The sequence below is a fragment of the Lagenorhynchus albirostris genome, chromosome 11 (genome assembly GCF_949774975.1).
Source record: "Lagenorhynchus albirostris chromosome 11, mLagAlb1.1, whole genome shotgun sequence".
Taxonomy (NCBI): Eukaryota; Metazoa; Chordata; class Mammalia; order Artiodactyla; family Delphinidae; genus Lagenorhynchus; species Lagenorhynchus albirostris.
This window is the reverse complement of record NC_083105.1, coordinates 6430144-6457426: the sequence shown is the minus strand read 5'-3', so window position 1 is coordinate 6457426 and position 27283 is coordinate 6430144. Positions and strand designations below refer to the sequence as shown.

General features: G+C 54.3%; 2 protein-coding genes across 6 annotated transcripts in view; one reads left to right on the top strand and one right to left on the bottom strand.

Moving 5' to 3' along the window:
- MCAT (malonyl-CoA-acyl carrier protein transacylase) overlaps positions 1–27283 on the bottom strand; it is a 43529-nt gene that overhangs the window by 14633 nt on the left and 1613 nt on the right. The window contains exons 2-5 of one of the 5 annotated variants that reach the window (XR_009543310.1): positions 27184–27271; positions 24387–24604; positions 20715–21389; positions 3311–3644 (exon numbers count right to left, since the gene is read on the bottom strand). Coding sequence is in view for 2 of the 5 variants with exons in the window: in XM_060164918.1 (XP_060020901.1) it covers positions 20970–21389; positions 24387–24604; positions 27184–27271 (726 nt within the window). In the remaining 3 variants the exon portion in view is untranslated. Of the gene's footprint in view, positions 1–3310; positions 3645–5564; positions 6479–20073; positions 21390–24386; positions 24605–27183; positions 27272–27283 lie in introns of those variants that run through there. The other 4 variants (XR_009543309.1, XR_009543308.1, XM_060164918.1 and 1 more) reach the window with 4 other exon arrangements.
- On the top strand, positions 380–16120 carry BIK (BCL2 interacting killer). The gene is made up of 5 exons (XM_060164920.1): positions 380–430; positions 12738–12887; positions 14122–14229; positions 14962–15061; positions 15663–16120. The coding sequence occupies exons 2-5, from the start codon at positions 12745–12747 to the stop codon at positions 15741–15743; spliced, it is 432 nt and encodes a 143-aa protein (XP_060020903.1). The 5' UTR covers positions 380–430; positions 12738–12744; the 3' UTR covers positions 15744–16120.

The following is a 27283-nucleotide window of genomic DNA, read 5'->3' as shown; positions in this document are numbered from 1 at the left end:
CTGTCATTTAGCAGGTCATTAAGTCCTCTTTGAGCCTTGTGGGCAAGAAAAAAGCATCAATCCCCTAGGAGTTCTTTGAGGATATAAAGATCCTGGAATACCCACCCAAACGCAGCCAGGGGATTCATCCACAAATATTCCCCGGAGCAAACCAGCGCACGCGACAAAACAAACCTGCAGACCGCAGGAGGCAGAAAGACAGTAAACAAGTAAACAGATCACGCTTGTAGCAGCTCTGTTGCCATTCGGACCCGACTGGGTCCTGGAGTCCGTGCTATTGGCCGGGGAGGCGGCCCTGAGGGCGGGCCGGGGCGGGGCCCGGCGTTTTATATGGTCGCGCGCGCGGGCCCCTAGCCGTAGACAATACGCCTCCCGGCTCGAGCGCTGCGGCCGCCGTCACCGTCACCGCCATTGCCACCGCCGACGCGAGGTGAGTCCGAGCCCTGCCCCCCCTGCTGTGACCCTAACTCCGCTGGCGTCCGCCCCTCTGCCCAGCCCGACCCCGGCAGGTAAGCGCCCGGGGGCTGCCCTGGGCGCCGGCTGGAAGGTGGGGGACGCGTACCCAGGTTTCCCTGTCCTGGGTGTTACTCGCGGGCGACGTCTGGGGACCCCGGCTCCGAAACACCTCCTCGCTGGCGGGGGCTCCAGTTCCCGGTTGGCGACCGTGGCAGCCGGGGCCCCTGCGGGCCTCAGTCTCCACATCTATGCAATGGGGCGGCCCCTCTGCGCGGCGCCCCGGGAACCCGGCGCCGCATCGCCCCGCTCCTCCCTCCTGCGCGGCCTCCGGGGCCGGGCTCCCACGTCCTCGGGGGACGGGCCAGAGAGCGGGGCTGCCAGCCCAGGGCCGAGGCCCAGGGCCGAGACGGTACAGCCGCGCGGCCACCAAAAAACGGAAGATGGCGTCGAGCACCGGTCCCGGCCGACCCCGGGGCGCCCCGGAGCCGCGCACCTTCGAGGGGCCCGAGACCGGCGGGACTCGGGACGCGGGGAAGTCCGGAACAGGAACTGCGCGCCGAGCGGGCGCGGCGCCCTCCTCCTACCCACGCCCAGTGCAGGTGCGCCGCGCGGGGAAGGCGCCCGGCTCGCTTGTGTAAACCGGGGACCGCCGGGCGCCGCGGCGCTGGAGGGGCCGCCGGGCGCGTTCTATCCGGTGACCAAGAGGGGTCCAGCCGCCAGCCCCGCGCGGCCCCAACCAGCCCTGGGGGTGGGGGTGGGGTGCCCCGGGCTCGTTACCTCCTGGGTGTGAGTCGTTTTGTAAACCGTTCATTGTTACTGTAATTTTCGCCAGAAGGAGCCACCCTGGGGGCCGGGTGTTGCTGCTGTTGCTCTTGCTGCCGCTGCTGTTGTAACATTTTTCAAGCACCCATGTGGCTTGGTTTTCTGCGCAGGCTTTGCTCCAGCTGCCCAGGAAGGGAGGAAGGGAGGGTTATCGGCCTTATCCTTACTACGCTAGGGAGGGCTCTGTGCTGGCCAGCCTCCAAGGATGGTAGGCCTCATTTTACAGATGGAGAAACTGAGACATAGTTCAGGAGGCATTATGAGCCGTTTCCTAGAAGCCAGGCCAAACTCTCCCACGCAGCCACTTTCCAGCTGTGTTGTCTTAGACGGGCTACTCCACCTCTGAGCCTCAGTTTGCTCATTCTGTAAAATGGGTCCATGAGGTTTCCCAACAGGGACGGAGGAACACCACCCCCAAGTGTTAGTGGCTGTTACTGACTTCTCTGGAGTTAACACTTTAATCTTATTTCTACTTATTTTGGACATGCCCTTGGAATGGGTCCTTAGGAACAGCACTTTTTGGGTGATTTGCACCTGGTCCCTAAATGGCCCGGATTCCAGTCTTAGCACCTGGCTGCTGGTGCTGCTTGTCTGTGTACCCCCCCATCTCCCCTCCCTTCTCATTCCAGGATTTGGGGATTTCCCACCATTTTAACCTCAAGGTCACTGTGGCTTCTTCAGCCTTACCAACATTAGACTGTACAAGTTTATTTTTGCTTGGGTTTGGTTTACAATGCCTGAGGGGTCTGGAGAGGGTGGCTTCCAGAGTGTGAGCTTTCAGGTAGTGCCTCAAAATGTCCTTTAGCGTGGGGAACTTTTTTTTTTAATTTCTTTTTGGCTGTGCTGGGTCTTTGTTGTGTTGCTGCGCGCGGGCTTTCTCTAGTTGCGGCAAGCGGGGGCTACTCTTCGTTGCGGTGCGCAGGCTTCTCATTGCAGTGGCTTCTCTTGTTGCGGAGCGTGGACTCTAGGTGTGCGGGCTTCAGTAGTTGTGGCACGCAGGCTCAGTAGTTGTGGCACACGGGCTTAGTTGCTCCTCAGCATGTGGAATCTTCCCAGACCAGGGATGGAACCCGTGTTCCCTGCATCGGCAGGCGGATTCTTAACCACTGCAAGGGTGGGGAACATATTTAATCTACCTTCTAAGATGGCTGCCAGGTGGTCTTTCTTTTTCTTTTTTTGGTGGAACTATGTCAGCAGGAATACTTCTCCAAGCATCAGGGATTCTGTGTGGCCTTGCATGAGAGGGTGTGAGGCCTAAAACAAATGGAGTGATGTACTTAGCAGCACGGTCTTTGTGCATGTCAGACTCATCATCTCAACTCAGTTGCTTCCTTCTCTGAGAAGTCTTCCCTGACTAAATGATCTAAAGCCACAGCCCTCCCACTCTTCCCAGCAGTCCCTCTGGCCTAGTACCCTTTTTTTGGATAGGTAAGAAGTGGATTTATTTAGAGAGATACACATCCCATAGACAGAATGCGGTCCGTCTCAGAAAGTGAGGAACAGTCTTGGGAGAAACACTCCAGAGTGTGGGCTGGCCTAAGACTTGACTATCCTGTCTTCAGGACACTCAAGACAGTGTGGGAATTATGTGTGCTCACTTCGTGTGATTTACACTAGCCTGTAGTTCCATTAGAAGAGGAATTTAGAAAGGTCACACTCATTAGAGCATCTCCAGTGCCCGTCACAGCCTGGGCACTCTGGGAAGAAGCTGGTTAGAGGGTTGTATGTTTATTGTAAATTTTCTTAAGTGGTTAGTAGGTATAAGAACTGAGCTGCAAAGAAAGCAGAGAGCAGTGTTATAGTCCATTTTTTCATGTCCAATCCTCTAGTAAATGGAAGGGGGCACACCGCGAAGGGCTCCATCCATCGGTGGGTCTTGACCCTGACCTCGGAGGTGTTTTCCCCTCTCCCTGGAAAGCATCCTGTTTTTAGTGAACCCATTAAGTTTGTAGACAATTAATGGCTTCTTGCTTCCCCTGCCGTGGACATAGTGGATCCCACGAGAGTCTGGCTGTTTTTTTCTCGGCTCAGAACAATTCCAAGGGGTTTCAAGGAAGTTCCCGGCACGCTCGGGATTTTGTTGTCGGCGGCCACCAGGAAGCCTGCAGCGGGTCTGGAGTGGACGTGTGCAGTCGTGGCTTTGTCCTGCCGCGGGTTGGTTGGGGCCGGGCCCTGGATGTAAGCAAATAAGTCCCCGGTCCAAGTCCCTCGTTGGCCCTGAGGCAGGCAGGAGAGGCCAGGCCTGGTGGTCAGGGCACTGGGGCGGCTCGCGGAGGGCAGCTGATTATCCTAGTGTCAATATTAGGATGTGACGACACAAAACACCCGCTGGGCCTTGTCAGGCACTGCTTGGTAAACCTGTTTTTCTGGAGGTGGGAGAAGACACGGGGTCGCCCAGAGTCTGACAGGAGATGCAAGCTCTGGGCCGGAGCGGGCAGCCCCACGTGGCTATCTGGGGAGGGTCACTTGTGTCTGGCTTGGACCTCAGAGGAGGCTCTGAGTCCCGGCAGGGAGATGGGCCGGATTTCCCGTGTGCCAACAATGACGCATCCGGGAAATCCCAGCTCTGACACAGGGTGGGCATGCGCCTCTCCTGAGCTCCAGGCTCACCAGACGAGAGCTTCCCATTAGTGAGCGCTGACCGTATACCATGCGTGCAGCCTCTGCCTCCTCTCAAAAGGTGAGGCTGTCCAGTCCAGGGTGCCCCAGCCAGGAGCTGACTGTCCTGTGAGCCCAGTTCCTCATTCTATTGGACATTGTACTGTCTGGTTCCCACTGGGCTGTCCCCGCTCACAGGGTTCCTGCTCTGAGCCAGGGCAGATAGACAGGTAAACATTTAATGAGACCCGTAATGGGCTAAGTGCCTAATCCAGGTCTGTTTACGCAGGATGCTGGGTACGGAACAGATAATTCTGTCCTGGAACGAGGTGGGTTCGGGCTGGGCCTGGAGGAAGAAGCAGGTCCCCGATGCCAACCTGGGGAAGGCAGAGGGAGGGTGTAAAGGTGGGGTTGAGGGTGTGAAAAGCTGAGATCTGTCCCAGGGAGGAAATGGGAGCCCCCAAGGCTGCTGACTGGAGCGCTCCGTGACAGGATCTCGTGAGTGGTTGAGACGCCACAGCGCTGGAGGGAGACCCAGAACTGAAGAAAGCAGGGCGTAGTCCTTCACTTAAATTCTTCTTAGGAACTTTAATTGAAGTATAGTTGATTTACAGTATTGTGTTAGTTCCAGGTGTACAGCAAAGTGATTCAGAAACAATATATATTTAAAAAAATTTTTTTCCATTATAGATTATCACAAGGCACTGAATGTAGTTTCCTGTGCTATACAGTAAATCCTTGTTTATTTTATATATGATGGTGTGGGGACTTCCCTGGTGGTCCAGTGTTGAAGACTCCGCGGGGTAGCAGGTTCGATCCCTGGTCGGGGAACTAAGATATCCCGCATGCCGCCTGGCGCGGCCAAAAAAAAAAAATAGTATATGATAGTGTGGATCTGTTAATCTGATACTCCTAATTTATCCCCCCCCTTCCCCTTTTGTAACCATAAGTTTTCTGTGTCTGAGTCTGTTTTGTAAATAAATTCATTTGTGCTGTTTTAGATTCCACATATAACTGATATCATGTAATATTTGTCTTTCTCTGTTTGAGTGTGATAATCTCTAGGTCAATACATATTGCATATTGCTGCAAATGGCAATACTTCATTCTTTTTTATGGCTGAGTAATATTTCATTGTGTACACACACACACACACACACACACACACACACACCGACACACACACCACGTCTTAAAACCAATCATGTGTTGATGGGCACTTGGGTTGTTTCCATGTCTTGGCTATTGTGAATAACACTGCTATGAACATTGAGGGTGCATGCATCTTTTTGAATTTGAGTTTTCACCTTTTGTAGATATATGCCTAGGATTGGGATTGCTGGATTCTATGGAAGCTCTATTTTTAGTTTTTTAAGGAAACTCCACACTGTTTTCCATAGTGACTGCATCAGTTTACATTCCCAAAAACAGTGTAGGAGGGTCCCTTTTTCTCCACACCCTCTTCAGCATTTACTGTTTGAAATACATGCTTCTTAAACTGCAGACCCAGGCGGTATCTTGGCACCTTTCCTTTCTAATGGTGATGGAGAAGCACAGGGGTGTCAACAGGACTTGGTCGACTGGGATCCCCTCCGACCTGGCCTGCCAGGGTCTCCTCACCATGTTTCCCCTGCCTTTTTTCTGTTCAATTCATTGAAGTGTGTATTCTTACAAAATACCACAAGCTGGACGGTTCATAAGCCACAGACATTTATTTCTCACAGTTCTGGATTCTGGAAGTCCAAGGTCAGGGTGCCCCAGACTTCCTGTATCCTCAGTGGAGGATGGGGAAGGGAGCTCTCCTGGGCCTCATTTAGAAGAGACGAAACCCACTAGCAGAGCCCTCATGATCTGTTTGCCTCCCAGCGGCCCCACCTCCTTTTCCCATTACTGGGCATTAGGTTTTCAACTGAGGAATTTGGGGCGGGACAGAAACTTTCAGACCTCAGCAAACTGGTTGAAAACCATTTCAAAATTAGTTGTCAAGAGAATTATTAATCTTTTACACTTTCTCTACAGTTTGTTTGTTTTTTTAATGGATATTTGAGCAGGAAAGGACAGAAAAGAATCTGTCCCCAGTGCTTGTTTTACAAGTGAAGAATTAGGGGTCCAGAGGGGCTAAGGAATTTGTCCAGAGTAGCACAGCCAAGCTGGAGCAGAACCCAGGTGTGCACCCAGCCCAGGGCCCCTTTGCTGCAGCGTTTCCATTCATAAATACTGTGTAAGCAGTGAGAAGTCAACATCTGCATAAACAGCAGGTCCTTAGCTTGCTCTTGTCACTCACAGCTAATCGTGACTTCTTTCCACGCTACCCAGAGGCCCCAGCTCCTTCCATTTGTGCGGGGCCAACCTGCCCAGGTGGGGAGGAGAAGAGGGCGCTGGTCTTGCATCGTTCTTTCCGCTGACATTCCGGAGCTCATCGGGTCAGGCGCTGGGGACCTGGAGCCCAGTCAGCCCTGAGCAACTCCAGCCAGACTGTGACCTTAAACTGCGGCCAAGGGTGTGTCCTGGGGTTGAAGCCAGATTTAATGTAGCTCCTCCCACGTATGTGTGTGACAAGCCCTTCCCGGTTCCAACCCTGAGTCCTGACGGAGGCTGGACTCTAGATGCAAATAAAAAGGGTATGGGGTTACTGAGCGAGAAGCACCGGGCTGGAGTGGGCAGCCTTTGCCTGAGGCCACCCCAGCCTCTTGCTCGGTGGCTGGCAGTGTTTGCGCCTGGTCCCAGGTGGCTCAGGCCAGCACCTGTGCTGGGGTTCAGGGTGGAAGGAGGGCTCCGGTGCTGCTGCGGCAGTAGGACTTGAGGGGGGTCCCTTCCAAGCTGCAGCTTTCTAACTCCTGCCCACCCCACAGGTGAATTTCCAACGTTTTGCTTGAAATAACCTTTCCCTCTCCTTACTCTCCTCTCCCTCTCCCTCCTTTCTTTCCTCTCTCCTTGTCCCCGAGGTATTTCTCCTTCACTTAAGGGAAGTGAGCCCCACCCACATCAGACGAGCTGCTTGGGACATCTGCAAGTTCATAAGTCTGGACCTCTCCTGCCAGGTGGGGAGGGAGCGGTGGTGCAGGGGCGGGGAGTGGGGCTGGGAGGGGTTGGATGCCTGATTCCTGAAACAGACCTTTAAGACAAACATCAGTATCTCAGACCGCAAATTAAAGCTATGAACTTGAAACAGTTGCTTTTGCTTTATTTTTTGAATCAGTGATACCAGCATATGTTCAGGAAGAGGAAAACATTTATAGTAAAAATTCAGTCTCCTTCCTACCTTTGTCCCAGAGAGGCCCCTTCCCCTCTTTACTAATCTCCTTTCTCCTTCAGGAGATGCACTCACGCAGGTGGAGGTGTTTGTCTTTTCTTCTTACCCCTGTGGCAGCACAGTTAAGTCATGCCCCCTGCTGTGTGCATGCATCTGCAGGATCTTGGCCCAGCAAGATCCTGCCAGGTACAGGCCGGCCTCACTGGAGGACACATTTCCAGAAATCAAAGGGTTGTGTGCATTTGTGACTTCGGTAGACTGTCAAACTGGCCCCCAGAGAAGTAGGGGCTAGCTGTTTCCCATTCCCTTCTGGGTCTGTTGATTTCTTAACCAGCTGTGGAGCCCCTGCTAGGTGGCAGAAAATGGGCAACAGTGGTGTCTTTTATTCCTCTGAACAGTCCTGGAGGCTGTGCCGCTTCTGTGCTGGAGAGCCCTCTCTGGTTCTGGTCACACAGCTGTGGCAGAGCTGGGACTGGAAGCTGGGTCTGTCTTGCTGAGGTCAGGGCTTTTCCACTTGATGCTTTGAGCATTGGGTGCTCTGTAAGCCAGGGCATTGCCCTGCTCATGGAGGGGGCGGGAAGCCCCAAAGGAAAAGACTGGGGACCAGGGCTTTCCAGCTGGATCCACCCAGCAGCCACTGGCCTGGCACCCAGGACTGCATTTACCAGATGGCTCTGATGTGGTCCCAGAGGGGTCATCACCTGTTCCTGCTTTGCTGCAAGGCCTGCAGGGACCGGGGGAAGGCTGGGCTTCGGGCAACTGAGGGTCCCCCCTCCAAAGAGGGGGCAGCTGTTCCCATCTCAGTGTGTGTGTGGAAGAGACACAGCCAGTGACACTGCAGGCTGGCTGGTCCAGAGCCTGCCCTCCCTTCCAAGCCCTGCAGGTGTCCTCATGGCTGTGGGGACAGCAGTTTGCATCTGGAGCTCTGGAGGAAGATGGGTTTCCACTGAGTGTGCAGGAGGGTATGTGTGGGCTGCAGCCTGGGTGGGTGTGCCTTCCTTTCACCAAAGAAGGGTTTTAAACTACTCATTTGCAAATATGCTGGAAAAAAATAGATGCTTGAAACCAGTCCAGGCTCCTGGATCTGCAGCTGCAGTGACCTCAGTACTTGGCTTTGTTTAGTCATTCGACAAGCATTTATCTGCTCTGTGTTGTGTGCCAGGAAGCAGAGATTAACAGTAAGGGCAGCTTCTTTTTACGTTTTTTTTGGCCACACCATGTGGCTTGCGGTATCTTAGTTCCCCCACCAGGGATGGAACCCGGGCCCCCTGCAGTGGAAGCTCGGGAGTCCTAACCATTGGACCTCCAGGGAAGTCCCAGCTTCTGTTTGTCCCCCGTGAAATGGCTATTGCTAGCGTCCTCATTGAGGAGTAAGTAAGCTTGGCACAGAGGTTGACTTACGCAAGGACACCCAGCAGGGACCAACAGGGATGTCAAAAGGAGACTGAGGATGGCCAGTGGCACTGCCCAGGCAAAGACTAGAGGGTTGGCACGTCTGGGCACGTGCTCTGTGGTGTGGTGGGAACCAGGTCCAGGATTGGGGTGGCAGGGCTAAGGCGACCAGGGGGAGAAGAGGGCCCTGGTAGTGGTGTAGCATGTCTCCCGAGGGGACTGGGGAGCTAAGAGGGGGTGGCAGGGTCAGATTTGAGGCTGCTGAGTGGTGATCAGATTGGAGACCCCAGCAGGAGCAGGGCCAGACAGGAGGGACCGGCCCTGGGCCTCCACTGGGGTGATGCGGTAGCTGGGAGGGACCAGAGCTGGCAGGCTGCCGTAGGGACCCTGCCCCCAGCCCTCTGGCCACACGGTTCTCTCGCTCAGATCTAGAGGCCCAAGGACAGCCTAGGCCTGACTGCTGATTCTCCATTGAGACCAGCCAGAACCTTTGCATTGGCTAGAAGCAAGAGGGCAGAGGACTTGGATTCAATCTTCACTTCTCTGACTTAGATACGGGATTAAGTGGGGAGCATTTTAGAGTTAATCCATGTACAGGGAGGGCTTAAATCACTGCCTGACATGAGGCAGAATTATAAGACAATTAGTGCTTCTTCTTGCCTGGAAGAGGAACCCTATTATCTTGGGACCATTATCCCCATTTAACAGATAAGGAAATTGAGGGTCTGGCCCAAGATCTCACTGCAGGCGAGTGGGTGGGTTAGGACGTTAACCCAAGATCCCCCCACCTGTCCTGGAGCATCCGTGCAGGGCTCAGATGATGAGCAAGGGGAGAAGAGAGTCTGGTGTCTTTGTTCTCTTCCCAGGCCAGCCCAAGAGAGGTCCGGAGGGGTCTGGGGGCCCACATGAAGGTGCAGACGCGGGTCCTGCCCCCAAACAGTTCAGTCTGGTTGGGAAGGCACCACTCCGTTGCTCAGCCATCCGTGGAGCTGGTCAGACACAGCACAGGCCTCACCCCCAGCCTGGCCAAGCTGCCAGTAGCCACTGTCCCTGGTCAGGCACCTGCCTGGTAGGGCCCCTCATCCCATTTGGTACACAAGGTGCCCGGGATTCTAGGCATCTACTGGGGACGAGGGATATTGAGACGGTGGGTCAAGGTGAGGTTCAGGCCATGTGCCCAGTGAAGTCCCCTTGTGACCCCTTGGGAAGGGGTGTCCACGGGACCATAAGCCATCCCTGGGAAGAGAAGAGCCCCGTGCTCAGGGGGCTGGGGAGGGGGGGAGGGGGGAGGGATCAGGGAGACTGATGCAAATGACGTCATCTCCCTGACGGGGCAGCTTTCCCTGGAAAATAGCCATTTGCATAGACACCCTGGGGCCTGAGGCCTGAGGGCAGCAAGAGCTCCTGGTCCCAATTCCTGAAATGCCAGCCTAACACACGGTCAAGTTCACAGGGCTTACAACCTGTGCAGTGTTAAAACCTGTCTCCGTTTATCTGGGTCTTTTAAGTCCGTTAATGGAATTTAAAACTTTTGTCCATAAAGATTTTAAGCATCCTTTCTTAAATTCATTCCTGATCAAAACCCTTATGTTTCTGTAGATGTATTTATTGTCTATAATATTTTCTAGTTGCCTTGTAGGAATGCTGTTTTTTGTATGTTGGTCTAGCTTGTTAAGACTCATTTACAGTTTTCTTAAGGTAAACCTAACTTAGTTGAGCCCACCCCGCCCCAAAGTGGTGTCCATGCACCGCCCCAACCCCGCGGGGGTCCGGGGCCTGGGAGCAGGATTTGTGACCTTGGTTCAGCCTCCCCTAATCAAAAGGGGAAGGGATGAAAGTCACCCCGGCTACAGAAGTGGCTTCAAACCATACTAGTTTTGTCGTCTACTTTTTCCTCAAGGATGGCCGGTGGATCTAGACTCACCTCATGGCTTTTCACCGATACCCAGCAGTCTCTAGAACAAATGTGTGAAGATTCAGGCACCCAGAGTGGTACCTCTGCTGGGTGTGGGGTCTTAGGAAAGTCCCCGTGACCCTCCCTGCTGGTTTGGGGGAGTCGCTGGGTCAGGCCCTCTTAATACTTTGCCTGCAGGTGCCCTCAGCAGGTGGCAGCACCCTTCCCCCAGCCCTGCCGGGGGCCACCCTCCCTCCACCCACCAGATCTGACCTGACAGCTCCTTTCAGCCCACAGGGGAAGGGGCTGTCCTGACAGGTGCGGGTGGCATATGTCAGGCCGGGGCTCTTTTGTGGCCTTTGTGGCTGTGTTTACACGTCTGATCTCTGCAGCCCCAGCTCCTGCGGACCTGCCTTTCACACTGAGCTTGCATCTGAACAGATGTAAAACTGTTTCCCTCTCAGGAAACTGAAACAGCCATCTCTCTTTGATACAGATTCTGGGCATTTATTCTCTCTGGAACAATGCTGTCCTTATGTGGTTTTCTTTCTCAAAGGCCAGAGTGCCCCAGACCCCCCAGATACCTGTCTGCGCCCTTGATGACATCATGTCCATCTCTGCATGCAGTTTGGATGCACTGTGGAGAATAACTTGTCTAGACTTGCCCCGAGACACCTGGAGGACCCAGGAACCTTAACCTGTGTGCCCACGAGCCCCTGCCTTGTCTTTCTTTGCATTTCCAGCCGTCACCCTTTAATGCTGAAAGCACGTGGTAAGCGCACGCGTGCTTGTTTAGCTCCGTGTCTCTGTGCCCGTGCACGTCATGCTTGCAGTCCACTTCAGGGATGAACGCTGGTCCACTCTGGCCTGGGGAGCAGGAGACTTGGGTGTAAGCCCATTAGTTATTAATACAATTAATTTTTTTTGGCCGTGCCCCGCGGCACGTGGGATCTTAGTTCCCCGACCAGGGATCGAACCCGTGCCCCCTGCAGTGGAAGCGGGGAGTCCTAACCACTGGACTGCCAGGGAATTCCCTACAATTTATTATTATTATAAGAATAATGGACTGAAGTACAGAGGTCATAACAGTGCCTGTTCCCCCCGTGTTCCAGGCTCTGCTCAAAGTACTTAAAGGAGACTCCTTCATTCCCCAACAGCGCAGTGTGTGTGGGGGTACCTTACAGATGAGAAAACTGTGACATCACACAGCTGCTGAGTGGAAGAGCTGGGATTTGAACTCAGGCCCTTTGGTTCTTCATTCACTATATTCCGGACTGAAGGCTGTTTGATACAGTGTGGGGTAGATTCTGGTGAACACGGTCACAGGCCTCACCGGCTATCACAAGCGATGATGTGAACATGTAAACACAGCTGCCCAGGCTGTGTCTGCTCCCTTTCGGCCCCCATGTCAGACTTCTGAGACCTCATTGACCAGAACTGGGTGACATGCCCACCACTAGCTGCAAGGCGTGCCGGGAAAGTGAGAACAGGAGTGTCAGCCTTAGATGAACACATATCAGGGCCACCCCCAAAACTAGTTCTATTAGCAAGGAGCCAGGGGAGTGGAGAGGTGAGACATCAAGCGAAGAAAGGAGGTTATAAAATACTATGTAAGGAGTGACCCCCTTTTTTTTTTTTAGGTTCTCATTAGTTATCTACTTTATACACAGTAGTGTATATATGTCAATCCCAATCTCCCAGTTCGTTCCCCCCCCCGCTCCCTGCCCCAGGAGTGATCCCATTTTTGAAAATATGTGTGCTGCGAATGTGTTTAGAAACTGGCAATATCCCTCTGGGAGTTGGGATTGTGGGTGACTTTTCCTCGTGTAGCTTGCATTTGCTTTTTCTGCTCGAGGGGCGTAGCAATTGGAAGCTGGCAGAACCCAACGAATTGGCTCTCCTGCTGGAGCCCAGCCTTAGGCCACTGTGACACCAGACACTTGGGTTTTTTAGTTTGACTACAGGCCTCTTGGGGGCCAGTATTAGAAACATACGTTTGTAGTCTGATTTGCTCTTTTTTTTTTTTGGCCGTGCCCCACGGCTTTCCGGATCTTAGTTCCCCGACCAAGTCCTAACCACTGGACCGCCAGGGAATTCCCTGATTCTCTTTTCACAAAAAAAAAAAAGAGAAAAAGGCAAGGGCGCTTATGAGTCTTCTCCAAATCCCTGAGGGGTGTATGACAGAACAGAGAGGCACGGTGACTTGCCCAGAGGCACACAGCAAGCATACACAGCAGGATTCACGCCGGGGAAGCTAGGGTAGAGGTAAGGTGACTAGTGAGCGACACCCCAAAGCATCCAGTCTACTTCTTTTTTCTCCAGAGAAGAAATGTATCAAGCAAGACCCCTCTCTAGGAACCTCTTTTTGTACACCTTCCTGCAAAACCATGGCCCTGGCTTCCTGGATGACCAACGTGAGGGGCTACCCGGCGTGACCAATATCTTGGAGTTCCACCCTGTCTCCCCCTACAGGTAGGTCCCAATTGCCTCTGGGCCCTGCCCATCCCTATTCCTGGTCAGTGACCGTGGCCGGGTGGTTAGCAGAGCCTTCTGGGTTCTCCAGACAGGGCTGCAGAGTGGAAATTCCCTGGGCGTGGTCACGCAGGCAGGTGCCCTGGGCGAGGCAGCTGTGCTCTGACAGCAGCTCACAGAGGGGCCCCTCAGAGCACCCAGCATATTCATAGTCCCAGGATGGCACTGGCCATCAAAATGACTCAAGCTTGTGGCCTTAAGACAGGGTGCCTCCTGGCCCTCAGGACCACAGTCACCTCAAGGCCTCTTAAGAGATGGATTCAGTTTTAGAAAGTCAGAAGGAGGCCACTTCAGATGCAGACCTGACCCAGTTGTCAGGGCAGCCAGGAAGAGATTGTCCCAGCATCAGCACCAGGGTTCTGGATGCTTCCCCCTGCTTTAGGCCTCAGGAATCGCTTAGCCGTGAGGTCCTGGACTTGGGGTTTGGGACTGGTCGGGACTTTAGGGCTGGAGGGACCTGAAAATCTGCCACCTGCCCTTCCACGCTGCATCTGTAGATGGAGCCCGGGGCAGTGTTGTCCTGACTTGAACCCAACCCACTACCTGATTGCCGGCCAGCCCTCCCTAGCAAACCCCTACCCCAGACTGGGCAGATGGCCAAGGCTAGGCTGGGAGGGGCTCAGGGTCCTGGGAATTCCCAGCCAAGTCACCGGGATGGAATGTGGGCAGCCCGCTGAGAGCAGAGCTGAAGCTGGCCCAGGTGCCCGGTGGGCGTGTGCACGGCCCCGTTTCCATCAGGGACTCATTCAGTGAGAATGGGGGGCCTAGACAGGGGCCAGGTAGGCCCCCCTTTCTGAGAAGGGGTGGTACCATCAGAGGTAATCTCAGGATTGGGGTCCAGGGGACATGTGCCAGGGTCCCTCCCAGGGTTCTCTGGGGCACTCAGTCATCCTGGGAGGGGAAAGGGAAGCTGCCTGCTGTCACAGGCTCTCAGTGTCTCCCTGCACTCCCACAAGGGGGGGCGGTGGGCACAGGCTTCTCCTGGGCAGCCCTCTCCCTGGGGTCTAGGACTTGCACTCCAGGGGAGGGGACCCCACGGGCTTCTTCTGAAGCAAAGTGGGAGCCAGAGGAGGGGTGTGTGATGGTTCCCTGCCCCCGAACCTCGCGACGAACCTGTCGGTCTGGGGCTGTGGGTCACCAGCGCAACAGCTAGCTCCCTGTGGCCTCCCTGCAGTGACGGCCCCCATTACTTGGCCATGCAGCTGGCCTCCATTGCTGACGAGATGGAGCTGAGGCTGCTGCTACCCCAGTTCGTCGAGCCCATCCGGATGACCGTGTACAGGTGACGAGCCCCTGCCCGGCCCAGGACCCCCACAGACCAGGGCTGGCCCCCGGTGGCTCCGCTCCTGGGCAGCCCTGAAGCCCGCAGCTCCCCCTTCCCCCGCTGGGTCCCCAGCTCCTGGAGCTGGCCTGGGCCACAGACCCCGGCGCCTTTCTGTCCTCCCCTCATCGAGCCGAGGTAGCCCCTTTCCAGCAGAGCCTTGACTTAAAATGACAGGAATTGCTGAGTGAGCCAAGACGGAGCTCTGTGCCCAGCCGTGCGCGCGGAGCCTTCTGCATGGGACGGGCTCTCGCGTGAGGACTCAGCTTCCGGGAATCGCCGGCTTCCTTGCAGGTTCTCGGAACCTCACAGAATTGCCCAGGTGGGGACGGAGAGACCCTACCACAAAAGACCAGGATGCAAGCTGACACGGTCCCTTGGTCTCCGGGGAGGCAGCCTTCCTCTGAGGAGCCCGGGCCTCTCAGAACACGGCTCCTCCTCCCCTGGACCTGCCTCTGGGCTGGTGGGCAGCGGGGCGTTGCCCTGGGTCCGGCTCCGGGACGCAAGTCCAGACCCCTAGCAGGATGACTACGGGACCACCAACAGCCCATGGAGAGAGGCCTCTCATTGGTGGAGGCGCCCAGGGAAGGGGGATAGGGTGACAGTTGTCACCTCCAGTCAAGGCCGTCTCCGCCCCTGTTCCTGCGTAATGGCCCTGCCCCCCTTTGTCTTACAGCTTGTTTTTCCCTACAGCCACATAGGACTGAGGGACGTTCTTAGAAGTTTTATGGTGGCTTTCACTAACCTCAGGGAGAACAGAAGCCTCTGGAGCTTCCTGACCCTCAGGGACAGGGTAAGCCTTGATTCCATGACCTTGACTTACATTCCTGCCAGTGGTGCCGCTGCTCCACGGGGCATACCCTCTCTGGATGCCACAGTCCGCACCACTCCCTACTACCCGGTCCTGCCTGCTTGCCCCGTTTCTACTGCTGCCTGGTCCCAAAGGCCTCTGGGTTTGAGACTCTGGCTTGTGGACCAGATGCACGAATCCTTGCCTGCTTCCACACCTGAGCCGTGCTTCTCCCTCTGCCAGGAATCGCCTCCATGCGGCAGACTGGTGGCTCACAGCGGCTCCTTGTCCTGAGCAGCTTCCCTGACTGCTCCCCTTCCCTCCCCGCCAGCACAGCAGAACGGCCCCCACACCAGTTCCCGGCAGACAGGCAGCCCCTGGTGGGCTGGCCTCCGCTCCTGCTGTGTCCTCAGGGCCACTGGCCTCTCCTACCCCTCCTGTGCCCCTCGGCTTTCTGGTCACCTCGCCCCAGACCCTCCCCCCCCCAGTTCTGAGCGGAGCGCTCCCCCGCCCCGCCCTCGCCTGCCTTGTCCCTGCTGGGTGTGGAGCGAGCAGGCCTGTTGCAGGCTGGAGGTCCTCACTCGTCCCCACCTTCATCCCGCAGGTGTCCCCCAGCCCGTGGCCCGAGCTGGTGCTGTCCCTGCTGCTGGTGGTGACGCTCAGCTGGGGGCGCCGCCTCCACTGACCCGCTGCTGGCCTGCGTGGGGTGGGGCTGGCCCCCCGCCCGCTCCGCCACCACCCTGGAGGTGGCCTTGTCGGTTTGGCTGGCTTTTAACTGTTTTCTGTTGCCCCTTTTTTATATTTAAACTCCGAGTGCTGGGACACTGAGGTTCATACTAGTTTTTCCCTTGTTTTTGTAAGAGAAATGAATTTATTTTACCTCCGGGGTCATTACTGGTTAATGACCTGCTCTCCTGGCCCCAGCCTGCTCTGCGGGGGCCTGTCCTGAGGAGGAGCCTCCCTCTCTGGGGTCGGTCAAATAGTGCGCAGCGGGGGGAGTGCTGGCCACACCCCCGTATCCGTGATGCCCGTGGCAAAAAGAATCTGCTGGAATAGATTTCTGCGGGGTGAGGAGAGCTCAATAAAATGTTGGTTTCCAGACAGCCTCTGGTCCTCTCCGGGGGTTTGCAGTGTGGGCTGCATTTTGCCTGTGGGTTGGGGGAGGGCAGGGCGTGCTCCTGGCCACCTGTGCACCCACGTGTACCACACAGCCTCCTGGCTCCTTCCAGCACCTGCAAATGCTGGCGTGTCTGGCCCAACACAAGCTGGCTCATCCCTCCTTGTCATGCCTTAGTGCCTGAAGTCTGCCATTAGGGATTATTTCCTTTGGGCTGTCAGTGCCTCCTGTAACTGGGCTGCCTGCTCTCCCCACTCTGCTTATCCAGCGCTTCCTTCTGGAGCAGTGCAGTCTGTGGGGATTCTCGCAGCAGTATGGTGCGGAGAGGGGGCTGGGCAGGGGGCACCAGGGGCAGGATGCCAGGCCTCCCACCCTGTGGGCTCGGCCCACCCCAGACCTGGACCCAGTGCTGTTTCTAGATCCTGCCAGGCCATTTTGCCTCTCCCCACCCCCAGTCCCCTACCTCATGCCAACCGTGGGCTGGGGTGAGCCACCTTCTTCCAGCTCCCCCACCCACATTCCACTCCCCCAACCCAGCACCTCCTGCAGCCTCATCTTTCTGCCCCCTCCTGAGCCCAGGGCTGGGGAGCCTTCCCTGCCCTCCACTCAGCCCCGGAGCTGATCCAGCAGATGCAGCTGCCTCTCCACCTTCCAGCCACGCTGGTCAGACCCTGCCCCACTCCAGACCCCGCAGGAGATGCATCCTGCCCAGTCCCCCAGCACCTTCCAATCCTCATGACTGAAGGGACCACGCGGCTCCCAGGCCTTATGCCACAGCTCCCCAACGTCTGGCCCTTCGCAGCTTTAAGGCCTGACTTCACTCCCTTTCCTGTGTAAGGTGTCACTATGTCAGGCCCTCAGAACCTCACAGGGTGAGCCCAGAATCTCCCAGTTCCCAGGCAATTGCTCGGATGCCCCATCTGTGGCAGGCTGTTTCATCTGGAAAGGTCCCTTTCTATCCCAGACAAGTACCCCATCCCCACCAAGCTTATAGACCTGGAAGTGATCCCAGGCCTCACCCTGTGTGGATGTACCAACTCCAAGGCCCGGGCACCCACTGTAGAATCAGAGTGGCCAAGGATGTGGCAAGGCTAAAGCCAGAGGCACCTCTTCCAGGAAGTCCTCCCTGACCACCCAGCTTGCTCCATCCTGAGCTCTCAGGACAAACTGCCCACCCAACCATGTACCCACGTGATTGCGGCCAGGGTTGCCTGTGGCTTCTCCAGGAGTGTGGGGCTCCTCAGGGAAGAGAGAGACTGGAAACACTACATGGGGCCCCCAGGTGGCAGCTGATGCTGGCTGGGCAGTGGCCTCTCCCTGCAGGAGTCTGGGGATACATTCCCCAGGGTCATCCTGTCCTGGGGTTTGCAACATTCTTCCCACCCATGGGTATCAGGAGCCCCTACTGTACTACATCAGCTCTGGGGCAGGTTCTAGGGATGTGAAGACAGCATGGGTGCCTGCCTCAGATCTCACACTCATTTTAGGGAAGGAAAAAATGCACATAAATCAGCCAAGAATATTGTCGGATGTGTTCTGAGGGCCCCAAAGGACAGAGAAAATGACGGGGCCTGCGGTGGGTGAGAAAGTCCTCTCTGAGGAGGGGCTGGGGGATCCGGACTGCAGTACAAAGGCCCTGGGCTGGGAGACAGGCCTGGGCATGGAGGCAGACTGGCCAGCTCGGGGCAGCGTCTGACCCACTGTGTCTCCCAGTTCACACAACCCTGGGGCCTTGCTAGCTTGCTACAACTTTAGCTCCCACGCGGTGCTCGACCTCCTGAGCAGATGCGGTTCCGGCCATTTGGGCCAGCACTTCACTCTCATCTGCTCCAGCCAAGCCCACCCGACTAGGGGGAAACTGAGGCCCAGAGGTAGGGGACTTGACCAAGGGGACCCAGGCTTCCGTCACACCAGGGTCCTCCCACCCCAATCAGATTGGGATCCAGTCAAACCCGCTCCGGCTGCTCCACATGGCAGTTTCCACAGTAGCGGAAAGACGCTCAGCCCTTAGGAGCTGAGTGGCTTCAGTCTGAGTCAACAGCAGTACCAGAAAGCACTCTCCAGTCCCTAAAAGGAAGAGCCAGAGGCCTGTCCCTCTCAGGCAGAGGGCAGGGGCCACCCACTGGCCTCATGATTCCTAGAGAATTTCCACACAATGCCCCCCGACCTCCTGCAGCAGTTCTGTGGCAGGCCCCGGGGCACTGCCGCACGCAAAGTGGACACACAGACCACGGGAGGGGAGCGGTGCCCAGTTCCAGGTAGACCTGGGGAGTCAAGTGGCTGGAAAGAAGCAGGCCAAGGTTCTCCACGGACATGGAACCAGAGATGTGGTGGCAGGTGCGAGTCCCAGCTCCTGCGGACCGAGGACAGCACTGGTGTCTTCCCCAAGGGCACAGGAACTGTCCAAGGTCCTGCCAAGGAACAGGATGTAGGGTCCACCATGGCCCCCAGGCCCTCACCCTAGGACTCCTCCCAAAGCTCCCTTCACAATCCCCCGCCTCTGTCACTTGTCCAGATTCAGGGTCAGCAGGGGCAGGGCAAGGGCCTGCCCACCCAACCCTCCAGGGCTCCTGAAGTAGAGATGCAGCCCTGCCCACCTGCGTCCCTGAGTTCCCTCCTACTGGGCAGCCCTTGAGGCAAAGAGCTATGTCCAGAGGAGCAGTAAGGCCTGCAGACCGGCCCTCCACCGCTCCTCCGGCTCCCTTGCGTGGGGCTGTACCCAGAGCTGCCCGCAGACGAGCCAGACACCCACAGCCTGGGCCGTGCAGGGAGCTTGCTTTCTCAGAGCTCTCAGCAAAGGGGATTCCAACAGCCTCAGCATTGTTCAAAAACAATAACAAAGTTCTCTGTGAAGGTTTGAAATTTTCTAAAACAAAGTTTGAAGAAATATAATAGTTCTTTCTTCATTGTGCTCCAAAGAGCACGCAAACCCAGGCCCTGCTGAAAATTGGATTCTGTGGCAATATATGCAGTGGTTCTCAGCGTGGAAGGGCTGTGGGAACGTGTGGGCATGTTTGGGGTCACAATGCCCGGAAATGCTACTGGCATGTAATGGCTAGGGGCCAGGACAGCTGCCCACAAGCGCGGGACAGTCCCATACAATGAAGACCAGTTCTGCTCAAAGGCCAACAGGGCCCCAGGTGAGAAACACAGAACTAAAAATGAGAAACCCTTAGGAGTTTGGGGTTTGAGTTTGAATCACTTTGCTGTACACCAGAAACTGATACAACACTGTAAATCAACTAGACTTCAATTAAAAAAGAGAAACCCTACCCAGGGTTTGACATGTGCCTACACAACAGCAACATTTAAAGACAAGCTCAGGGGACTTCCCTGGTGGTCCAGTGGTTAAGACTTCCCCTTCCAATGCACGGGGTGCAGGTTCAATCCCTGGTCCGGGAGCTAAGATCCCACGTGCCTCGAGGCCAAAAAACCAAAGCAAAACAGAAGCAATAAAGACTTTAAAAATGGTCCACATCAAAAAAACATAAAAAAGGGCTTCCCTGGAGGCGCAGTGGTTAAGAGTCTGCCTGCCAATGCAGGGGACATGGGTTCAAGCGCTGGTCCGGGAAGATCCCACATGCCGCAGAGCAACGAAGCCCGTGTGCCACAGCTACTGAGCCTGCGCTCTAGAGCCCACAAGCCACAACTACTGAGCCCGTGAGCTGCAACTACTGAAGCCTGCATGCCTAGAGCCCGCACTCCACGAGAGAAGCCCGCGCACCGCAATGAAGAGTAGCCCCTGCTCGCCGCAACTAGAGAAAGCCCACGTGCGGCAACGAAGACCCAATGCAGCCAAAAATAAAAAATAAATTAAAAAAAAAACAAGCTCAGGGGTTTCATTCCCAATATGGTTTTCCTACTATTGCTGAATAATGAAAAAAAATCCCCCAAGAAGTTTAGAATGACTCGTATTTAATATTGATATTAGGAGCAGAGAGTCTGCGCCCTGCTCCTGGTGTGGAGCAGCTGAGGACAAGCTCTGCAGGTGGGCCTGAGCCGAACCAGGCCCCGGGCACACAGCAGGCACTCCACGACTGCAGTCTAAAGGGATGACCGGGGGTGGGGGAGGAAACAGGGCCCTCAGCTGCCCTCCCCGCACCAGTCCCGCCTTGCTAAAGGACCCTCTTCCCTACCAAGGCAGAGGCCACTCACTCCCTGGCATACAGCAGGCACTCAATACTTTCTGTGCGGTAAGTAAACAGATGGGGCCCTGGGTCTCCCAACTGTTGAGTGAAGGGGTGGACAGATGGCTGCCGAAGCCCACTGGGTCCTAAAGCCCTTCAACCTCAGTGACGAAGGAGCTAAGGCTTTGGCCGTGTGTGGCCCGAGGATGCTGGGGCAGCAGAGGAGCCCGTCTGCCACTGGTCAGCCTTGTGGCCATGCCACCTGCCCACGGCACCCACACGGCAGCAGGCCAGGCCTTCCCAGTCCTCAGAACACACCTGCCAGCCAGGTCGTTCCCGCCCCTTGTACAGAGGAGCCCCTGAGCCCCCAAGAGGCGGAGGGGCCTGCTCAAGAGGCAGGGCAGGAACTCACCAGTCTTCACAGAACCGTCACGGCTGCATCTCTCCCCGGCACTCGAACGTGTTTCAAGGGGGGAGAAATGGACTGTGTCATGTAAAGAAATACTCGTTTTCAGTGCTTTTTATGTGGCGCTCAAAGCACTCTGCAAACAATCCCTCCCGATCACGTGCAGGCGGTGGCCTGGCTGGGCTCGGCCCACTGGAGCCCCTTCGGCCTCCTCAGCCACGCGCCCTCCACGCCAAGGTCCTCGGGAGGCCCCTACAGGTTCTAGTGCAGGTCCTCGTCAGCCTCCTGCACCTCCACGTGACTGTAGGACCTCCAGGCCTGCAGGTTACAGCTCTTCAGGATGGTTCCCAGCTGCTTCCCAGGTCCTACTTCAAAAGTTTTGGGGAACTCGGTGCCTTTCTTCCTCTCATATACGGCGTGCATCGTCTGCTCCCACTTCACCGGGGAGACCACCTGCCGGACCAGCAGTTTCCGGATGTGTTCTGGATGCGTGTATCTACTGCCGTTAACGTTTGAGTGGACGGACACCAGAGGCTTCCTGACATCAATTGCCTTTAAAACTTGTGCCAGGGGCTCCAAAGCTGGCTCCATGAGGCTGGTGTGGAAGCCACCGCTAACCGGCAACATCTTGGTGCGTCTGAAGTGATACCTGGAGGAATTCTTCTGGAGAAACTGCAGAGCCTGGAAGCAAAAGAAGGGACGTTGACGTTTAAGCCAAGCAAATCTTAGGGGAAGAAACAGAGAGGCAGTCACCACTGGCTGATGTCACAGTCCTACGTATAGGATCTGCTTATCTCTACACACCAGCACCGGTTATTCCATCCTGCACGGCTGCCAAGTCAGTGTCCCAGAAGCCCTCACCAGCCCGGTGGCCCCAGGCAGCCTCTTTGAACTTCTTTTAGTCCATCCATAAAATGAGCACAATTTCACCTACTTCATAAGATTGCTGGGAAGTGATCAAATAGGAGGTATCTGATGAATGAAAAAGCAGTATCTAGTAAGTGTCAGTTTTCAATTAGAATTCTGCTACTCTTCATAATTTTTTTAAGCCTGTTTTCTTGTTACCCCATAACCTTCAAGATGAAAATTCACAAGATTCCAGCCTCACTTCACAATCTAAGGTCTGAAACCCCTCATCTGGGCTCCTCTAGAGAAGACAAGAGCTTGATTAAAAGGGGCCTCTGGGACTAACAGGCCCCAACTTAGAACCACTTGCAAACATCTTTAGAACAGTATATAGAGACCCTGTGCCCTCGGGACACAGCCCAAGGCCTACCACCCTGACAGCCCTTCACTGGGATCCACCAAAGGCCTTCCCATGCACTAAACCATCTGCCACGTCCCTCCAACCTGACACCATCCACGGCCTGCTCAGAAGCTGGGCCAGCTGCTCCTGACGACTCAAGGTAAGTCGTGGCAGCCGCGTGACCTTGGGCACTTTACCTGTCAGTGCCTTAGTTTCCTCACCTGTAAAATGGCGATAACAACAGTGACGTCACAGGGCTATGAAGAACTATGCTCAGTATACAAACCCTATAGAGGGGCGGTGATTATTAACTTGTTACCAAGCCCATCCATGTCCACCGGAAAAAATACAGCAGGGTCTGGAGTTCCCTGGTGGCCTAGTGGTTAGGATTCCAGGCTTTCACTACTGTGGCCCAGGTTCAATCCCTGATTGAGGAACTGAGATCCTGCAAGCTGTGCGGCACGGCCAAAAAAAAAAAAAAAAAAAAAAAAACAGCGGGGAAGCTATTTGTGCCCCGAAAGGGGAGGGATGAATATCTCTGGTTGGATGGTGCTCGTTCGTCCCTCTCTGTGGGCCCCGCCCTGCAGGAGCTTAGCCTGCTGCCCAGGCACGGCCAGTTCAGCCCGAGGCTCATCACGTGTCACTTCCCTCTGCCGTGAGTGAGTCCATCTGTTCCACCCTGAGGCTGCTCAGCCGCCTGAGCCTTGGGGCGAAATCCAAGTGGAGCAGAGCCCAGCACAGCGAACTGTCATGGAGTGTGAACCATGCGTCTGGGAAGCACGGAGGGGTCTGGGCTGTCACTGCAGCAGAGTCTAGCCTGACCTGACTGACCTGGTGCTTCACACCCAATTCCACGCTCCATCCATCCCCACCTCACTGAGGGATGCGCCCCCAGAGCCCCTCTGAACAGGAGACTCTTGGGCTTCACAGCCCAAGCCTTTCCCACCACGCCTGGACACTTCTGATCACCGTCTACGGAGACAGCTGCTCGGGGGCACTTCTGCACCACCGCCACGGTCTCTAAGTGCTTTCCATGGGAAGCCTCTGGATTCATCCAACTCAAGTCCCAGGTCAGGGCCACAGGAGTCAAGGACACAGCCTCGGGGTCCAGAGGCTCCTGTGGCTGGCTCTCAGGCCAGGCATGGGTCTCGCAAAGGGCAAGGAGTTTTTTCACATCCACTGTTGGGAAAGGGACTCACCTGCTCAGGGGACTCTGCCCGCACCTAAGCTCTTTGCTGTAGCACTTCCAACAGCACCAAAAGCCAAACCTGGGAATCCCAGGAATCGCCACCTGCACTGGATGCCCATCTGTCTGGGAGCCTGGGAGACTCCTGCCTTGACTGGGGGGCCCCTCCTGGCCCACTTACGGGCTTCCTTCCAAGGCTATTAACAGGAATAAGCAACCAGCTCCGTGATTCGCTTGGGGCCACCGTAGCTGGTCTTCCCGTCATCTCAGAACTGCCCCAGAGGCTCTCACTGATTCAGAGGAGATACGTAAGGACACCGGCGTACTGGCAAGGCCTTAACAGGGAGATGAACCAGCATGGTCAAGTGGAGGAAACTTGGACTTCAGACGGACGTGGACGGGAGCTCTCACCCTGCCTCCACCACCACTAAGCCCTTGGCCCTCTGCCTCACCTTCCCGGTGTAGAGCTCCCGTCCACAGAGCACAGGACCAGACGGAGGACCGGAGGAGACAAGATGGGGAAGCACCCATCTGGTCTGCACTCAACACTCCCCAGCCAAGGCACACGGTACAGAACTGCCCCTTCCGTCAGGCGCTCCTGTCTGCCTGGGATGCCCCTGCTCTTGGCAACCTCATCCTCCAGGCACCGCCTCCTGGCACCCTGGTAGTCAGCCTGACCCTTACTGTGCCCTGAAACCTGGAGTCATCCATTCACAGCCAGCCTTCCTTCCTTTGACAGCAGGAACCCCGGCTGATCCGTCCGTGTGTCCTCAGTGCTTGCCACACAGGAGGTGCCCGAGAAAGGATGTCTGGGGCAGCAGTGAGTGGAAGGATGGACAGAAGGAAAGGCTGCAAAAACAGACACCTAAGAAAAAGTAGAGCAGGGCAGAGTAACCCAGCAGGAAACAGCTTCTCTCTCCAAAGAAGCAACTGGATCATAGGCTGTGAGAAGCCCAGAACGTATCACAGGAAGGCCCTGGAGATCATCTGGCCCAGCCCCTTTACTTTCCACGTGGGCTGGAAATTTGCCCAAGGTCTGTACGTGGTGGAGCGGAGACAGTACCCCAGCCTCCTGCCTCTCCCTGCAGTGCTCGCTCCACCACACACCCCCCTGGCCCCCAGATGCCTCCCAAGGACCAGGGCTGGGCAGAGCACCTGTTACGCTCTGTGCGCTCCCAGGTGTGGAATAATTCCAACCTTCTGGACTGGACGGGGGTCTAGGAAGGTTGCTCCCGTGAACACCCACCTCCAGGTGTCCTGAGATCACCCTGCAGTCGGGAAAGAGGTAGCTGGACACCTCGCACACGGGGTTCTCTATGCCCAAAGTCCTGCAGTGCTCCTGGGCCTCCAGACAGGCAAAGGTGAACTTGGACTGAGGCTGGCCGACGACAGACAACATCCCACTGGGGACAGCTTCCGAGGCTTCCTGCATGGCCTCAGCTCGGATTTTCACTGCATACAAACCTACCCAGAGAGAAGTGCATTTGGAAAAATCAAGGCACGTAATGGAGAAGAGAAGCCCAGACCCAAAAAGCAAAGCACAAATTCCACACCGTGTGCTGGAGACCCTGATATTGGTATCCATCACCAGTCTACAAGCCGCAGTTCTACGTATCTGAAACCATACATATATGGTACCACCATCATCAAAAGGCAGGGTGCTGTCCCTGGCACAACCTCAGTGTCCACTGACAGATGGATAAAGAAGACGTGGTACATATATATGATGGAATATTAGTCTAAAAAAGAATGGAATAATGCCACTTGCAGCAACATGGCTGGACCTAGAGATTATCATACTAAGTGAAGTTAGAGAGACAAACACCATGTATCACTTATATGTGGAAAATAAAATACGACACAAACGAACATATCTACGAAACAGAAACAGACTGAGATATAGAGAACAGACTCGTGGCTGCCAAGGGGGAGGGAACGTGGTGGGGGGAAGGATTGGGAGTTGGGGATTAGCACATGCAAACTATTATATACAGGATAAACAACAAGGTCCTACTGTAGAGCACAGGGATATACATCCAATATCCTGTGATAAACCATAATGGAAAAGAATATGAAAAAGCATATATGTATAACTGAATCACTTTTCTGTACAGCAGAAATTAGCACAACATTGTAAATCAACTATACTTCAATAAAATTTAAAAACAAAACAAAAAAGAATGGACTGCAATTACTGGACAGCTATCATCCTGGTCCTGGGCCAGACCAAGGAGCGGTTAAGGGACCAATCCAGGGTTTGATGGGACAACGAAGTCTGAGGAACAAACCCTGCACCCTTTCTCTCTAACACACCTTCGTTCACCCGGCACCGTATTATGTACTGGACTGGACTTTTAGCCCTTACACAAGCAGAACTGTGGAGCAAATACATTAAAAGCCTGTGTTAACAGGCAGGAGAGAACCCACAGGAACGTGGAAACCCTCCCAGGCAGGCATTAAATAACTATGCAAATTGTCAAGTGAAAAAACACAGAATGTCAATAATCCTGCAAATTACATACACATAAAACTGCATTTGTATAAAACAGTTTTATTAGGATGTGGAAATATGAAATTTTTTTTCCACTTCCTTGATAATGCTTCCTTCCTATAATGCTTTTTTAAAAAACAATGAGGTGAATTTCACATAAAATATAACCAGTTTCAAGTGTATAATTCAGTGGTATTTGTTTTGTTCATGTTGTACAACCACCAGCTCTAGTTTCAAAACTTTCCATCAGCCCATAAAACACCTCATTTCTCCTTCCCTCCATCCCCGGTAACCTCTAATCTGTTGTCTCTCTGGATTTATGTATTCTGCACATTTCATATAAAAATATGTGATTTTTGTGTCTGGCTTCTTTCACTTAGCATGTTTTTGATGTTCATCCACACTGCAACATGAGTATTTCATTTCTTTTTATGGCTGAATAATATTCCACTGGATGGATCGACTACAATTTGTTTATCCATTCATCTGGTTATGGACATTTGGATCATTCCCACCTTTTGGCTATTATGACTAATGCTGTTATAAACATCTGTGTACAAGTTTTTCTGTGTGGACATATGTTTTCATTTCTTAGGTATAGACCTGTGAGTAGAACTACTGGGTCACATGGTAATTCTATGCTTAACTTGAGGAACCACCAAATTGTTTTCCACAATGGCTGCACCACTTTACATTTCACCAACAATGTGTGAGGTTCCTACATCCTTGTCAACACTTATTATTTTCCTCTTTTGGTTTTTAAATTAAGGCCACCCCAGTGGGTATGAAGTGGTACCCCACTGCGGTTTTGATTTGCATTTCCCTAATGATTGGTGATGTTGCACATCTTTTCATGTGCTTATTGGTCCTTCGTATATCTTCTTTGGAGAAATGTCTATTCAAGTCCTTTGTATTTAGCTATAAGCAAAAATGTTTACATGTTTATACACAAAAATCTTAAGAAGTGGAACTGATATGGCTCAAGATCAAACACTGATTTATTCTTTTTCACTTAATGAGAATCTATTGATGATCTCCCACACAACAGGCACTGGAAGTACACGAGTGGACTAAGAATGCACATAAGTAGTGGGAGACACTAAAGCAAGAAGATTTCACAAGACTACAAGAAGAAAGAAATTCCCTGATGAACCCTTCAAGCTTAAAAGGGAATCAAGGTGAAGTCTGGTCCTCAGGTCCCATTGTCACCCCCACCCATGGCTCCCTTCTCTATTACCCCTGAGTAGGTCCAGAATTATTTTTGGTAGTGCCCCTTGTCCTCAGTAAGCCCAGCAAGACAATACCCCATGCATAAAACCGAACCTTGGGACTTCTCTGGTGTTCTAATGGTTAAGAATCCGCCTTCCAATGCAGGGACGTGCGTTCGATCCCTGGTCACAGAACTAAGATCCCACATGCCACAGGGCAACTAAGCCCATGCGCTCTGGAGCCCACGCTCCGCAACGAAAGATCCCCCATGCCACAACTAAGACTCGATGTAGCCAAATAAATAAATATTTAAAAAAAAAAAAAAAAACCTCTTCCTATGTACCTTCACAAAATTCCATGGCTCCAGCAAACACTAGGGCTGCAAATTCTCCCACACTGAATCCAGCAGCAGCAACACAGTTCTCAATAACCTGCAGCGACAC

Bases quoted from the DNA above. Each gene is read 5' to 3' on its own strand.
- BIK (XM_060164920.1), top strand. From the start codon at position 12,745: ATGTATCAAGCAAGACCCCTCTCTAGGAACCTCTTTTTGTACACCTTC. The intron at 12,888-14,121 runs GTAGGTCCCAAT...GCCTCCCTGCAG, and splicing joins CACCCTGTCTCCCCCTACAG to TGACGGCCCCCATTACTTGG. The intron at 15,062-15,662 runs GTAAGCCTTGAT...TTCATCCCGCAG, and splicing joins TCCTGACCCTCAGGGACAGG to GTGTCCCCCAGCCCGTGGCC.